This window comes from Pseudochaenichthys georgianus, chromosome 7, assembly GCF_902827115.2.
Source record: "Pseudochaenichthys georgianus chromosome 7, fPseGeo1.2, whole genome shotgun sequence".
NCBI classification, from domain to species: Eukaryota; Metazoa; Chordata; class Actinopteri; order Perciformes; family Channichthyidae; genus Pseudochaenichthys; species Pseudochaenichthys georgianus.
Window position 1 is genome coordinate 43611547 of NC_047509.1, and position 16526 is coordinate 43628072.

The 16526-nt window shown below is 41.9% G+C and overlaps 1 protein-coding gene and 1 long non-coding RNA gene across 2 annotated transcripts in view; both read left to right on the forward strand.

Moving 5' to 3' along the window:
- Positions 1-303: 303 nt before the first annotated feature.
- Positions 304-2207, forward strand: LOC139434142 (uncharacterized). Its single transcript, XR_011643575.1, has 3 exons — positions 304-577; positions 1281-1360; positions 1930-2207. It is a non-coding gene; the product is annotated as an uncharacterized lncRNA (long non-coding RNA).
- A 10247-nt stretch (positions 2208-12454) lies between these two features.
- Positions 12455-16526, forward strand: part of LOC117448944 (ovochymase-2-like) — a 4158-nt gene continuing 86 nt past the window's right edge. The window contains exons 1-6 of the mRNA XM_034086235.1: positions 12455-12553; positions 12663-12760; positions 15309-15406; positions 15501-15673; positions 16250-16345; positions 16428-16526. The exon at positions 16428-16526 is cut by the window's right edge and continues 86 nt beyond it. Of these exons, the coding sequence (XP_033942126.1) occupies positions 12475-12553; positions 12663-12760; positions 15309-15406; positions 15501-15673; positions 16250-16345; positions 16428-16526 (643 nt within the window). The 5' untranslated portion in view covers positions 12455-12474. The remainder of the gene's footprint in view (positions 12554-12662; positions 12761-15308; positions 15407-15500; positions 15674-16249; positions 16346-16427) is intronic.

Sequence of the window (16526 nt, forward strand, 5' to 3'; positions counted from 1 at the left end):
TAAAGATAGGGAATAACCCCCATAGAATCACAGTTTACCCGAGAGGATCACAGTTTAACACAGCTGAAAACTTCTCCACGCTGCTTTCAAACTGTGAGTAAAGAACGTGTGCTTCACTTGGAGGCTGTCTGAAGGTGTAGTACACACTCAGGTCTCAGATGGACTTGGTATCACATTAAGAACGATATTCAGTAATAATTCTGCCAACAATAGCTGGTTTAAATGATTTATTGGAGCTCGCAATGTTTTGAACAGACATCCCCAGTCTTTTTGTAGTCCTCGCTGTTCGCGTCCGGATATCGCCATCGTAACCACAACCTCACACACTGGTACTGAATGTGCATCAAAGTGTTCCTATCCAGCCAAATATACCAAAAGATTTATGTAAACGACAGAAGAAGCGATCGAAATGTGTATTTCAGTCGAAGGCCACGCCTCCACATCTGTCAACCAGTTGATCGGGGAACCAGTTAAACCGGAACACCGGCCGTGGTTGTTTGCTCTTCATGCTTATATATCGGACTATTGTCACTCGCTCTGCGGTTAAAACAGACGGTGCATTAATGTGGTTTTTTCGGTAAGTGAAATTCGAGTGCTTTATTTATGTGTTAATGATTTTAATCAGCTACGTACTGAATGTTAAGGCTTGGGTTAGCGTGTAGCGAGTGGTAGCTACATCGGTGGTAACCATGCTAATCGTAGCCTCCAAGTTAAATTAATAGACTGTATATATAAAGGTTAAAACTAAATAGACGTTAAGTGGGATAATACTGTTGAACAAAAGGCTTCTGTTTGAGGTTGATAAAATAAGGTCATCCTTGTAACGTAGAGATATATTATTAGCCTATGTAGGTAGGAACTGTATGCATCTAAGGTTAATTTAAATTGGCTATGCTCAAGTATGTAGACAAGCTAACGTCGAACTAGTGTATGTGAAATCAACCTCACAATAAGATGTGTATATTACAATTATTAATGTCATATTTCAAGATGATTACTTAGATATTACAATATGGTTGGTTGAGCTGGAGTTCATTATCGAGCTTACACGTTAACGTCACAGTCATCTGAAGAACGAACCCAAACCTTGTTGTTTTTATTAATTGCATTACCAAATGATTATCAAATAAACAGTAAGCATTGGTAACACAACTTCCAAAGTTACAGTAAAATAAAAAGGACCCTGACTCGGACAATACAACATGTTCAACAGCAGATAATCAGTTATATTGTTTGTACACATGGTACTTTACATATATACATATATCTTTTTGTTTAAGGTGTCCAGGTGATGCAGACAGGCTGGACCAGAGAGTGAGAGACAAAACTGGACTCCTCACAGCAGTGAACTTCAGCACAGGTACAAAGACTCTTTTGTTCATACTGTACAAAGAATCAAGAAAGATATTGGTTTAAAGGAATGAAGTATTGACTTTAATACACTGATATACGTTCCATTAAACAATACTAAATACTAGATCACCGACACATCAGTTAAGTTGAGGGTTTTTTCCATGCAAAAAGTTACATTTAGATGTTAACAAGCACAAGCGCTTTCTAATTTAATGCATTGAAGGCAAATATATTTAACACACAGTGAGAACTGCTACTATTTATCTCTCAATATTGTCTGAAAAAACGTGGTAAAAGTGATTCTTTCATTGAGACAACAGAGCAAGCTTCTACAGTTGCACTACGTTTTGATAACAGTTACATATTATTTTGATAATAACATATATTTCAATGTTGATGAACTTCATACTGTTCATTCTCTGATTGTCTTTGTAGCTCACTGTTGAAATAAAACAAAAACATTACAATTACAAAATAATGATATCTACAGCCCCTAAACACACAAACACACTGCTTTCATAAATAACACACTTGTTCTGCAATAATATGTTTTATATTTCCTGTCATTTTTGTTAGGAAAGGACATGCCTGAAAGACACGACATTTTCTCCTTCTCTGAGGGTCAAGAAGAACATCCAAGAGGAACATTAAAAGCTGATGTTATGAGATTTTAAGACCAGTACACTAAGAAACTACTTTTATTGTAAAAACAGTCAGCTGATCGAATGCACCTATTTCCACATCTACACTCCATCAGCTGATTATTTCTATTTGCCTCACTTTATGAGCTTCACATTGCTTGTGCCTTGTACCGCAGAGTTTGCAACATCACAAATAAATGGGACCAATCTTCAGTCAGATGTGAATGTGTAATCTAACATTTTCAGTAAGAATAATGGACGAAAGGAGTGCAAATACAAATACAATTTATTGAAATGTGAACCAAAAGTTAATCAAATGTTTTTAAATAAAAAGCACATATGGACAGAAGGTGTAAACCTATTAAATGTATAAGTAAACACATTTAGTCAAATAAAGTGACAGACTAGGCCTGTGCAGTTGGTATCAGCTTTGCCCAGCATGGGCTCCACCATCAGGCCTGGTCCTCCTCGCTGAGGAAAGACCCTCAGTCCTCTCCAAACCAACAGACAGGACGTCCATCACACGGAGGTTTCTCCCTGAAGTTTCTGCAGCTCTCTGGACACCACGCTGTCTCAATCCGTCCACACTGAATATGAGAGGGGGAAAATGAAAATAATAAATGCTTTAGACAATAAGAAATATAAAGTTGACTGTTGAGTTGCTCAGTTTTTTTAGATTGTCAATACGATTACTGTATAACTAATATATCAGGTTAAGAGGCACATTCAAATAAAGATTGGTCTTTAAATACATTTTGTCTTTTGAATTGTTTGTCTAAAGTAAAGGATCTAGAACTGGTACTTAGTTTTAATGATACAGTCTGGTTATTCTGCTGTTTGGAGGAGGCCTCACAGGTAAGAGCACTAACTAGCTACCATCACATGTACCTTAGCTTGACTTAAATGTATTAAACGTGTAGTTAAGTGATATCAAAATACAAATAACTAATGTCATGCAAACATATTAATATTTGCTTGATTCCAATGTTTAATTTAGCACAATTGCATACAAACATTACGGGGTTTTAAGATTCTGAAGTATTATGCTAAAAACTCAATAACTTAGATTATTATTTATAGTTTTGCTGAATAGTTTCATTTCCGCTTACCTTAGAAACGTAAAATGCGACGGCAGTGTGCAGATGGGGAGCATGTTAGCTTAGCTTGGTAGCTTCAGCTAGCTCTGGAACTTCCAGCTCGGTGGCAGCAGGTCCCGCCTCGGCTCCGCCTCTTTGCCCTTATAGAGAGGCGAAGTCACGCCCATCTACTTCCGGCCCATGGGACCCCGGAAGCGAAACATTTACATTGAATTCAATGGAGAGAGAAAACGTATCTTTTGATCCCGTTTGAATTGTGCCACGAACTACACATATGATGTTTGTCAATCTTAAACAATAAGTTCCATGTCAAAAAAGTCATATTTTGTCGTAAAACTGTTGAAATATAAGACTATGAAAAAGACGCGACTACAAAGACTACAAATCCCAAATCCCATTCTGGCTCGCGTAAGTGATGTCACAGGCGATAATGCTCCAAGTGGTTGCAACTCGTAATTAAAGCGAAGAAGAAGATCTCATAACTGATTTATTCCCTCCAATAAATAAGAGATTGCTAAAAATAAATTCACTTTTACAAGATGCCTGTGTGCTTTGTACCAGGTTGTAATCACATAAGTGATCATACCACTTGCTCGTTTTATCGATTCCCGTCTGATGAAAGGACCAGGAGTCGCTTAATCAGACATATCAGGTAATATACATGTTGTGCATGGAACACAGTCAAGTTAGCTACCTAGCTAGTAGCGATGAGTAGCGAGCACGTTACATTAAATAGCATTACATTACTTAGCCTTGTCACTTTTAGTAGCCTTACCATGAAGTTATTATTTTATTACATGAAGTAAACTAAAGCAAACAGATATTGTTCTAAACTGTATTAAAGTAAACAGGTATTATCTTGAACTGTATTGAAGTGAACATGTATTATTTGGGACTGTTTTAAAGTAATCCTATATATATAAACCTTCTTACATACACTTTCCCAGACACCCTGACACACACACACAATACACTCCCTGACCAAGATATCAACACACACACACACACACACACATACACTTCACCTTACCAAACACACACACATGTCCTTTTCAAGGTTCTTTTTGGGGCCAATATAATCTCAAGTACTGATATATCTGTGTACAATGTTTGATACTAATATATCTGTGTACAATGTTTGATTGTTTGAGAAAGAATAGTTTGTGTGAAACCTTCCCTGGGAAATTAAAGGAGTAGAATCCAGTGGAAGATAAGCAGACACTCTCCGCCCCAAAAATGTCCATATATACTGTTGTTTATTCATGCACGGGGCCCCCTGTTGCTGACTGGCTGGTCCCGATACCTGTATCGCACGGCAGTGGAGCGGGGAGCCCGGAGTGCTCTGTTACAGGGCACTCTGTATTTTCGTATTGTGTCTTTTTACCATTAAAATCAGATTATTGTTATAACTTTTATGCCGGTGTTTTGAACTCCTTCTCTTATTAATCTGACCAGGCTCATCTAATGGACGGCGCGGAGCAGAGCTGGGCTTTAAGCCACCACAACTGTGTCTGCTCCTACAAAAACCAACATTTTAAACAGTAAGAGTAGTCATGATGGTAAGTATTTCGTGAAACATTTGAAGAGTAGCCTACTGCGCCATCCACCGGGTGCTAAGGAAGCAGTCAGGGAGTCGAAGGCAGGCAGGGAGCTTTGCATGACATTCTTCTGGACGTGTTTCATTGTGATGACAGTAAGGGTGAGTCAATCTGTTTGTTGGAAAGACGGTAGTTGAGTGATTACTGAGAGAAAATTATTAGAAGAGATAATTATTCAAAGTGTTGTTACTTTAAAGTGTTGTTACTGACCTTTTTCTCTTTTATTTCCTTTCCCTCACCTGTAACTGCTGAGACCCTGAGGAACATGCACACTGACCTGCCCTGGCAACCTGATTTCCACTGTACGTAATAGTATTTGGTTATGGTATATTATTTATATACATCAAAGGCACAATGCACCCCCCAGAGACACACATGTATTGAGTGTGATATTTTGCATAGGTCAAGTGAAATTATCTTTACACACTAGAAAACTGTAGGAGCGGCAACTTGTTTTGAAATAGAATTTTTAATATCCGATAATAAAGTTGATCTGTTTTCTTTATTCTTCTCTCTTCCCAGCACCATCCATCACCATGCTCTGTTCCTGCAGGTCCTGCTTGCTAATCAATGCTTTATTTTTGTACACAATTACAAATAAAGTCAATGTATTGTATGACATGAAGTTGTGCTTCATTCGGAGTCAATAATAAATTCATTCTGCCTTCAACTGCGCAATGACTGTGGACTGCACCGACATCCATGTAGCTGCCCCCCAGTAAGATGAACCAAGCAAAGAGGGTTACCATCATGCCCAAGGACATCCAGCTGGCCCGCCGCATCCGCGGAGAGAGGGCTTAGACTGACCTGAGACCAGCACACCCAAACACGACGGCTCTTTTAAGAGCCACCTACAGTTTCAAAGAGTTGCAATCCTACGTTATTATAATGATTAAACTGGTTCATGTGTCACTTAGTTTACTGAACCGTGATGAATGAAAGAAATGAGTGAGGTAGTGGTTTACAGAAGTTACAAAGACATTAATATATGAGTAACAGGTCAGTGTAAACACAAGCTTCTGTCAATTATGGATCATTCAAACTATATACAAATAATATGTAATAAAGTTCTAAAATAAGTATTCGGTATATTCCTTGATAGCTTTTGGAGAAGGTTGTTTTTAAGTTTACTAAAATCTATCGTTTCAACTGTTTCACTTTATAAAAAGGAACAGGTGAGTAGAGCATTATTGAGTTTCTTATTCTGTCAGTAAATTATCCAAATGAAATGTTTATCATTATTTGAGTCAACCCGAAACAAATTGATTGTACCTTTTTAATAATGACCTTACATGGTCGCCAAAGTTAAATTAACTTCAGAAAATCAAATCTGTTCTGAGAAAAAACTAATAAATGTAGAAAGATAGGAACTTGCCATCCCACTGAAAAACAGTCCGTAGAGATTTAAAGGCATAGTTGTAGTTCAGTCCAACGTTTCATTTGGATTCATTTCTCCAACAGTCAACTATTTTCATAAAGAATATATATATTCTTTATTGTCAATCTTACTCAGTTTGTGTTTATAGACAGAGAGATCAAAAATACTTTTAAATCAAATACAATTATACAATTTACAGATATGTATACAAATATATATATATATCCTATATACACCATCATGTATAATGATGGTGGACACTTCACCTCCAGCAGGGCAGATGGCTGCACAAGTCCATCGGGGGATGCTCCCAAAACACCGACTCACTCACAAAGAGACCAGACTCGAACACTGTCACCTGATAGGCCTGCACAAAAGCCTTCACCCCTTCGGCCTCGTTTACAACCCCCCAGTTGACAGCCATGACTCCATCCAAGTTGTACCCCCCAAGCACCCTCTTCATGAGGGACGCGCATGGAGTGGATGAAAGTCCCGACCGCAGCACAGCACCAAACTTGCTGGCTGTCAACCTGCCCCGCCTGTGTAACTGCCACTGAGGATTTGTCCGCTGTCCTCCGGTGGCTGTCTGGATGGCAGCTTGCTGGTCTCTGCTCAGTCGCATTGAGGCAAGCATTGTCTAAATGTGTATGAATATATTTTTGAAAAACATTTGATCAACAATAAAAAAGGACTTGGTCAGGATCTAGACTCAGTGTGTAGTTTATTAATTAATCAATACTCTCTACATTAGGAAAACACATACCAGTGTACCCGAGGGAGTCACACACAGCTGTGCCTAGATAACCAAACAAATTGACAAGATAACCAAAACCCTTGAATCTACACACAGCAAATAAACTCAAATGACACAACGAGATGTAAAAGGAGATCACACATACTGTATAGTCGATATAAAACTGGCCGCTTCAATCTGAAGAGCAACTAAAACAAAACACGGGAGTTTACCTTGTTCTTGTGAACACTAATGTTATCCACAGCATACGCAGAGACCACGAAGTTCTTAAGGAGAAAACTAGTTACTGAAACAAAACACGTTAGTGTACCTTGTTAGCTAATGTTAGCTAGCTGACATTAACGTTACACATTGCACTCATATTACTCACCGAAACCTTGTAAAGCCGGTCCCGCTGCTCTTACAGAACCGACTAACTCCCCTTTCGTGTATGTACAGCTCTCAACGTGTCCAGACTTGTAGTGATGTTCACCTCGTTTTATACTTTTATTCTCAATCTGAAAGAAACAGGTGAAATTTGCTAACGTGACGGCCGTCTTTGTGATGGTGACGCGTATTGTGCGAGACCAGAGACCTGTAGTTCACTCAGCGGTTTCACACAAAAAAATGTGTAACTTCACAGTTTTTTGACTTGCAAAATATTCTTTAAAATTGACAAACATCATATGTGTCATTCGTGGCACAATTCAAACGGGATCAAAAGATAAGCTTTCTCTCTCCATTGACTTCAATGTATAATTGTATGCTTCCGGGGTCCCATGGAGGCTCCCGGAAGGGGAGGGACTTCGCCTCTCTATTTGGAGCAGGCTGGAACAGGCGGGAGTTGAACTCTGACGTCACTGTCGAGCCGTTAGTGGCCGACTCCGCCTACTAAGGGCTTCACGGCAACTCTGCAGAATCCTATGGGTGACGTCACGGACCCTACGTCCATACAGTCTATGCTCCTGAACCACAAACACTGTATTCTGAATATTGAGTGTCTCTTCTTCGAGGGTCATGTGATACATTTTCTCTGTTCCTCCATGTTCTTGTTACTGTGATGCTGAATGGCTACTATGCTTGTTTAGAGTTGTTGGGGGAGGGGGGGGGGGGCTTTTGTTTTTTATTCAAGCTTCATCTTATGGAGGACTGAGAGTGACGCCCAGGGCCTCTTGCTGTTCCACCTTTCAATGTTAGGAGATCCTAGCAGTGTTCTGTTGCTCAATCAGAGCCCTATGCTCTGATCAATCCACGCAACTCTTCACAATGCTCCAATATTGAACTTATTGAAACCTCCAGAAAGAATGTTAAATATGTAAAACATGAAATATTCAAGTCTGAATGTGCAATAATCAAAGTTAAATGAATAATTTCATGTTTTGGAAAATGCACGTTTTGTCTTTTTGCTGAGAGTTGGCATCAGCAGCTGTGGAGCTTAGCGTAAGACGTGAAAACTGAGTTAAAGGTCCCCTATCATGCAAAATGCATTGTCTGATGTATTTTATACATAAATATGTGTCCTCCTCCTCGGTGTGTCAGGAGACTCACATAGTGATGTCTTCTCGACATCACCATGTGTCCCCGGGGTGTCAGGAGACTCACATAGTGATGTCTTCTCGACATCACCATGTGTCCCCGGTGTGTCAGGAGACTCACATAGTGATGTCTTCTCTACATCACCATGTGTCCCCGGTGTGTCAGGAGACTCACATAGTGATGTCTTCTCTACATCACCATGTGTCCCCGGTGTGTCAGGAGACTCACATAGTGATGTCTTCTCTACATCACCATTGTTAGGAATTTGAATGGACAACTGGTCCGCTTTTTCAAATCTCCGCGCGTCCCTAAACAAGCTGGTTATTCTTACAGGAAGGAATCCAGAGCATACAATTAACCGTTTAACAATAATCCACTTTAATGGTAATATGACAATGCAATACAATCAAATATAGTACAAAATAAATACAGATCTGTGGGATCCCACATTTACCTGATACTCACGTGAGCCAGCCAGAGGAAAGAGAGAGAGCACACAGCCTGGTTCCTGTCTAAATACCCGGCTTACAAGAGGAGGAGTTATCTGCGCCTCCCTTCCAGACTTCCGTGATTGGCTGCCCAAATATCATCAACACCTCACATCTTAAGTTTCCCCAATCCCAGTAGCTCAGCTTCATTATCTCCTAGATCTGAGTTGACTGTATGTTAACTCCTCACCTTCCCCCTTCTTCCTTTGTCCTCAAAAAACCACATGTTAACAGGCCCAAAACCAGCTCACAGTTTTCTACACAAATCATTTTCCCCTTTTAAGCTTCTTCATAGTTTGCATGAATACATACAAATATTTCCTTAGTCCTCACATTTATGAAAGGATAAAACAGATAAATCAATATAAAACACAAACACAGGTATTGTTTGAACAGTATTCACTTAACTGCTACTATTTGATAATTACCAGAGGAACTCAAGGGACCTCTTTTAATATCTGGAAATTGCAACAAGACTTCCTGCCATTTCAAATGTAACACACTTCTTAAATATCAGATGCTGCACCATGTGTCCCCGGTGTGTCAGGAGACTCACAGAGTGATGTCTTCTCTACATCACCATGTGTAAAAACGGGGGAACAACGGAGCTGATCCAGATCTGCTGCGTCATGACGACATTACTAAAATAAGGGCTGGCTTTATGCCCACGGCCCTATCAGAAACGTTTCTGTATCAGAAACAATGTGTGGCGTGTTTCGCATCGCTAACGCTGTATTGGAGAGAGCATGTGTAAAGAAGCAGGATATAAAAGGTAGGCCGACTGACCTTGTGGTAAACCCGCGATAGAGAAAGCGTTTGAGCTCCATACTGTTAAAGAAATAATGCTCTATGTGCTTTGGAACATAATATGGCGTTTAATCACGCCAGCGTTTAGCTGAGAATCTGCTTCTCTCTGCATGTGTGCTCCAAAGGGGTGTGGCCCCGTAGCTTCTGACCCAGAATCAGCACTTTAGTAACAGGGCTGAAATAGAGGGGTATCAGGCATGCTACAATGGGTGATCTGTTTTGTGTTTTGAGCAAAACGCTTTATAGACATGTTTTGTATAGATATGGCCCTATAATATATTGTTAAAATAGAGCATAATTGGTGAGCTTTAACTGCTAGCCTGGCTCTATCATAATGAATCAGATGTTCCTATCAGCAACGCTAAACCTGCTCAGATCCCCCACTGCAACGTCCTGTTCACAAGGAGATGCAACATGTCAGTTAGTAAGCGTTATACGGATGTGCTGACGAGTCGTATTTTTATGTATTTGGACAGAGCCAAAGTGTTTATTTTCTGCAGCGACACATTTATTGTACAGAAATGAAAGGTATTGGTTTTTCTCTTCTAACTTTTGGCAGGAAAGAGTGAGTGTATTACACTAAGGTGAAACTGCTCCTTAAGTTGTGAAGAAGACATCCCATAGTGATGATCTCTGAGATGAACAGAAACCTGCAGCATCCGGCATGTGTGCCGAGTCACATGTAATTGACCCTGGCATCAAGTATCAGATCTCTGTTTGAAATGTTCACAATATGACATCACCTTCCAGCTCCGCCCACTTCAATGCTTTTATTTGGGGCGGAAATCCTTATCCTGTGCATCTTGTTGGGATACAGTGATATTCTAGGGCTTTTATTTTTGAAAAAAACATCCCTCTTCCAGCACTTCCTGTAAGGAAATCTATAGGGGTTATATTTTGAAGGGGTGTCTACACAGCATTGTGTACAGATGCTCCAGCTGTGCTTTCTGAACATGCAACTGCATTCAGACTGCGCTGTGTCTACTTTCTTTCTTACATGTGTTCATTGTAACAGCTCTGAGCTGCTGGTCGCTGTCCACTCTCAGATGTTTTTGCCAGTCGTGTAATGTGAAACAAAAAAATACAGTTGAATCAATAGGTGCTCTTTTGTTTGTAAACCAAACATAAGTCATAAACTGTGTTTTAATCCACCTGATTCTAAACTTTTGAGTTGTATACTCCAGCGTAATGAGGGCAGGATGCAGCCGAGTCTGCAGCTGACCTGAGGTCTGTGCAGCATGCCATATGCCCTCACTTCACACACTGAGTGAAGGACTGGTGGATCAGCATTAAGATGTAATGCCCCTTCTTGTTCTGCACGGCACAGCTGTCCCTCTTCTTAGGGGCACATTTTCATATTCATGTTTGATGTAGTTTGTTATCAAAATGGCGTCCATGATACAGGTTCACATGATGCCTCTGTGCTCGATCGCTTGCCTCTGGTTGCTTCAGCAGCCTATTCTCAGCGCAGCTGCAGAACACAGCTCGTTTCATATTCTGCCGTCTATCATTGGATCTATTGAATACAAGAAAGCTCTATAAAAACAGAACATTCATCAAAAAAAGTTGATAAAACAAGTTCAGTAGAAACAAAATAAAAATAAATGAATGCAGTATAAATAAAGATGTACTTATTGTTTAGACAGTTTTGAAGACGTACAAAAATACTCTTTGTGGAAAACACAAAACTGTTTAATTTGAGTTTAACATTCTATAAATGACATCTACAAACTGTTCCTCTTGGTGACACCAGGTTGCAGGAAGTGATGGAGGGTGAGGACATCCATAAGGCCCTGGGAGATGGAGTCCCATGGCGTGAGTTCCCAACAGATCCTTGTTCTTCTTCTGCAGCTTTACACAGACTAACCAATGCAGTGACTTCTGATTGGATGCCTCTCCATGTTTATTTTCAGTATGAGGGTCACCTGATGCTGACATGAATCTCTCAGTGTTCCTCTGCAGCATCTGGCTGCCCCCCCAGTGAGAGGTGACAAGGGGAGCACGTCTATAACCCGACACCGTTGCAGTGAATCGACATCTGACCAATCAAGCGCTTTGATACGGTGGGAAACACTGGATCTGAGTACATTCTCTCTCTCTGGAAACAAGCACATGTTTTGAAGAAGTTTGTCACAACTTCCAATGGTGAACACACGTCGGTGTTGTAGCTTTTTGTACCATCAAGTGTCCAGAGCAATCAGTTACATTACATGACATGTCACCTGTTAGACGCTTTTATCCAAAGCGACTCACATACTCAATACTGTGGACGATCCCCACAGGAGCACTTTGGGGTGTCTCAGGGACACAACGACACGCTGACTGCAGTGGGGTTTGAACCTGTGACCCCCTGATCCCAACACCAACACACAACCAATTGCGCCACATGCCTCCTTGTTATTATTCCCTACATTTTATTTTTAGCACAATGTCACATTTTCTAAAATCTGACACAGCCCATAAAGTGAATGTGGTGAAGGCTCTGTTTCCTGTAAAGCTGCCTTTCACACTCAGAGCCAGTGACCTCTGTAAAGCTCACACACAAAGCTAAACAATGGTCTATTCTCTCAAATGGAAATCAAAAAAAGTGTTTCCTCGTTAAGCTGACATTTTAGCCATCACTGTTATTCCTCATGCTTTTCTTCTCCGTCAGCATGTGTTCACGTATGCAACAGTAGCAGGCAGCCGCCCCCCCACAGTCGACCTTGAGAGTGTCAACACTTTGACTGAGTATTACTGCAGGTCATTTTGTTGTGACGTTCGAACACCACGCCCACTGCAGGAGTTTACGGCTTGTTAATCAGTATCACACACAAGCAGGGTGTCTGCAGTGGGGCTCTCAGATGTGTCTGTTGGAGATGAGGAGCCCGGCCTCTCTGCTTTCTCTCTGGCTCTGGCTAAACACTGGCATCAATGCGGCTGGTGAGTGGCACAGATACTGAACAGGGGAGCAGATCTTTAAGGATCCTTCCTGCCCCAGGACTCTGGACTGACCGTATGAGGCCTGAACAGATTTCCTCCTGTGTGTCAGGTTCACAGTGTGGGGTTCCTGCTCCTGGGAGCCGGGTGGGGCCCTCCCTCAGGGTGGTTGGAGGGGCCCAGGCTACATACGGATCACATCCATGGCTGGTCAGTATCCGCTTCTTCTTCTTTGCACTTTTTTAGTTTCTCTTTTGCTGTGCAATTATTGGCTATGGTGTGTTGTTCATGTTAAATAATGTTTTTAAATTATTTTAAAAATAATGTTAAATAATGTTTTTTTCTTTGCATTTTCTGCTGTTGAGGTTTTGGTTTCTCAGTCTGCTCTGCCCGGATGGCATTACTCATGCATACTGACCGCTAGTATCTGCTACTTCCTAAAGAACAGAGTTTGTGGTTCACCTCCTAACTGTATTATCATTCCTTTTTCTACTGTAATATGAAGTTCTGTACTTTTAACATTTAAAATGTGTATTACATAGTTGCTTCCCTCAGACAGTCAGGCTGCACGGATAATATGATGTAAAACGCCATGAAACCAATATTTTCACATTGTAAGCAAATATTTTTATTTTTATGTTTTATTGTCCCCTCACCTTTACATGAGACATGCTTTCAACGCTCCGGACACAATGACGTGTTTGTTCATGATTCTAATGATGAGTTTTTGCAATCATATCTACAGATCTTTGTATATTTTTTACATTACATTACATTACATTACATTGCATTTAGCTGACGCTTTTATCCAAAGCGACTTACAATAAGTACATTCGACCAGGAAGACACAACTTGAAGAAAACAGAATCATAAAGTACATCAGGTTTCATAGAGCCAAGCATTTCAAGTGCTACTCAACTGGCTTTAGATAAGCCAGTCCTTTATTAGCATATAAGTGCTCTGTTAGCAGTTCTTTGTTAGTAATTCTATCGCTCGAGGTGGAGTCGAAAGAGATGAGTTTTCAGTCTGGAAGGTGTGTGAGCTTTCTGCCGTCCTGATGTCAATGGGAGCTCATTCCACCATTTTGGAGCCAGGATAGCAAACCCACGTGTTTTTGCTGATGGGAACTTGGGTCCCCCTCGCAGCGAGGGTGCAGCGAGTCGTTTGGCTGATGCAGAGCGTAGAGCACGCGCTGGGGTGTACGGTTTAACCATGTCCTGGATGTAGGAAGGGCCAGATCCATTCGCAGCATGGTACGCAAGCACCAGTGTCTTGAAGTGGATTCTAGCAGTTACCGGAAGCCAGTGGAGGGAGCGGAGGAGCGGCGTGGTGTGGGAACATTCAGGAAGGTTGAAGACCAGACGAGCCGCTGCATTCTGGATGAGCTGCAGAGGTCGGATGGCACATGCAGGTAGACCAGCCAGGAGGGAGTTGCAGTAGTCTAGGCGTGAGGTGACGAGAGCCTGGACCAGAACCTGCGTGGCTTTCTGGGTCAGCTGGGGATGCATCCTCCTGATGTTGTAAAGCGTGTATCTGCAGCAGCGGGTTGTAGCAGCGATGTTTGCAGTGAAGGACAGGTTGTTATCCAGGATCACACCCAGATTCCTTGCAGTCAGGGTCGGGGAAACAACAGAGGTGCCGATGTTGATAGTCAGGTCAAGAGTGGGACAATCTTTTCCCGGAAGGAAAAGCAGTTCAGTCTTGTCAAGGTTTTTGAGACCAAATGAAGCAAAAGAGTAATGTCAGCCAACATCTCCTCTGGCCTGTGGCTTCATTAATGGCTCTGATTGGGCCAAGTCAAGTAGGTAGAGGGGGGGCATGTAGAGAGTAGACTGAAGAAAGCATGCTCAAGCATTTAAAGGGAAAAAAGGTACAAAGACAGTTCTGTAATTATTTACATCAGAGAGAGAGAGAGAGAGAGAGAGAGAGAGAGAGAGAGAGAGAGAGAGAGAGAGAGAGAGAGAGAGAGAGAGAGAGAGAGAGAGAGAGAGCCCTGAGATTTAGAACAAATAATTCTGGTTGATCATTTTAGAAGTTGTTACTCCTGTCTTGAGGGTGTAGGAACAGGTGAGTTAATGTTAGTTAGTGGAGAATGAGTATTACCACAGCAACCACTCAGTGAAACCTCTGTTACAGATAGAAACCCCCCAAAGGTCTGCCATGCGTCTCAGGGCCTCAGAATGTGTGTGTATGGTGTTATATTTAGTGTGAGGAGAACAAGAAGCTGAAGAGGTCTTCATACATCGTACTCTGCTGCTGAAGAATGAACTGCTTCCAAACAGATACTGTTCTTGCATCAGGCGTTAAGATGTGTGTATCAGGGACCAGCCCCTTCCTCATCCAGGCCTGGGTTAAACCATACACTCCAGCACGTGCACTACACCTGGCGTCAGCCAATCAGCTGCTACTACATCTCTGTGAGTGGGACCCAGGTAGAGCTCCCCATCGCCATCAGGACATCAGAAACTCTGCATATCAAAGCTAAATGAAAACCCATCTATTTCCATTGTTCCCTGGCAATGCAAAAAAAGAGAAAGCACTTTAAAGAATGAGCTTCGACCTTGTAACGAATGCACCAGCAGCAATAGGATGACTTGCTTGAAGTGAACATGTCTGCACTTTCCTTGTTGTTCGGTTTTAGTCTCTATGTTTTGTTTGCACGTATTGTAAGAAGCTTTGCAAATGAAATGAAATGTAACATCTTGTTTTGCTGTGATCATGTTGAACTGCTGAGAAGCTTTGTGGTGTCCTTCCTCAGGTGTCCCTGCAGTACAGGGGCTCTCACTTCTGTGGGGGGGCCATCCTGACTGAGCGCTGGATACTGACCGCTGCACACTGCTTGGCTTCACACTCCAAGTACTCTCTTACTGACTCTCTTGCTGTCCTGTGCACCATGTCTATGGTATCACCGTGGACTGTCATGAATGCAAAGCTTGTCTCCTCTGTCTAGAGAGTTCCTCAGCGGAGTGCGAGTGGTGGTGGGAGAGTTCGACCAGAGAGCAGATGATGAAGAGAAGCAGGCCTTCCTCATCAAGTCTGTCTCAGTCCACGAGAAGTACCATCACGCTTTGCCTATGAACTATGACATAGCTCTGATGGACTTGGATCAGCACATCGTCCTGGGCAGGTTTCAGAACACCAGGAACAGCACTGATCATGTTTTAGGGCCAGTTCGCTCCAAAGTCAAAACAACAGCATATACCTAGCATCCTACCTGTGTAGTTATCCATCTAGGTTTAAGGTGCACAGGTTTGGAGATATCAGTCGTAAAGATGGCCGTCTTCTTTTGATGTCTCTTTAGAAAATGCATGACCTGGTTACTTGAGATGATCCGCAGGCCTTTTTATGAGCAGTGTAATGGAGGAACATGTTCTTGGTGCAGAACTACAGCCACCTACCTCATCACAGAGCGTCTCCTCGTGGGGAGAGGCTCATGATTGGGACATCGTAAGATGCACGGTGAAACGGTTGGCCGGCAAGTTAGGGAGAAGGAAAATAGTCCCTAACTGGTGAGGTCTGCGGGTAATAAAAGTAACTGGGTCGTTATTTCTGGAGAAAGATATTGTATCATCCCGAGAGAAGACAGACACATTCTCGATGTATGTAGTACCTAACACAAAGAGGGAAATACAGCAGGAAGTATTTATTTTTTATTCGGGCGTGTTTCATTAAGGTTTTGCTCTGTGTTGTTTCCAACAGGAACCCATGTGCAGCCAATTCGTCTGCCTTTGCCCGATGACAGCATCCAACCGGGAACCAGTTGCATCATGGGAGGATGGGGCCGGATGAAGGAAAGTTAGTCTCTCCCCCACCACATACTGTAAATCAACTTGTTCTTTAGTCTAATATAGTTATAATATATGTGACTGTGTCCCAGAGGGCCGTGTTGCTGCGGTGCTGAGAGAGGTCAAGTTAGACCTGGTGGATCCGGCCAGATGTCAACATGTCCTCCACGCTGCCAGGAGCTCAACTCGGC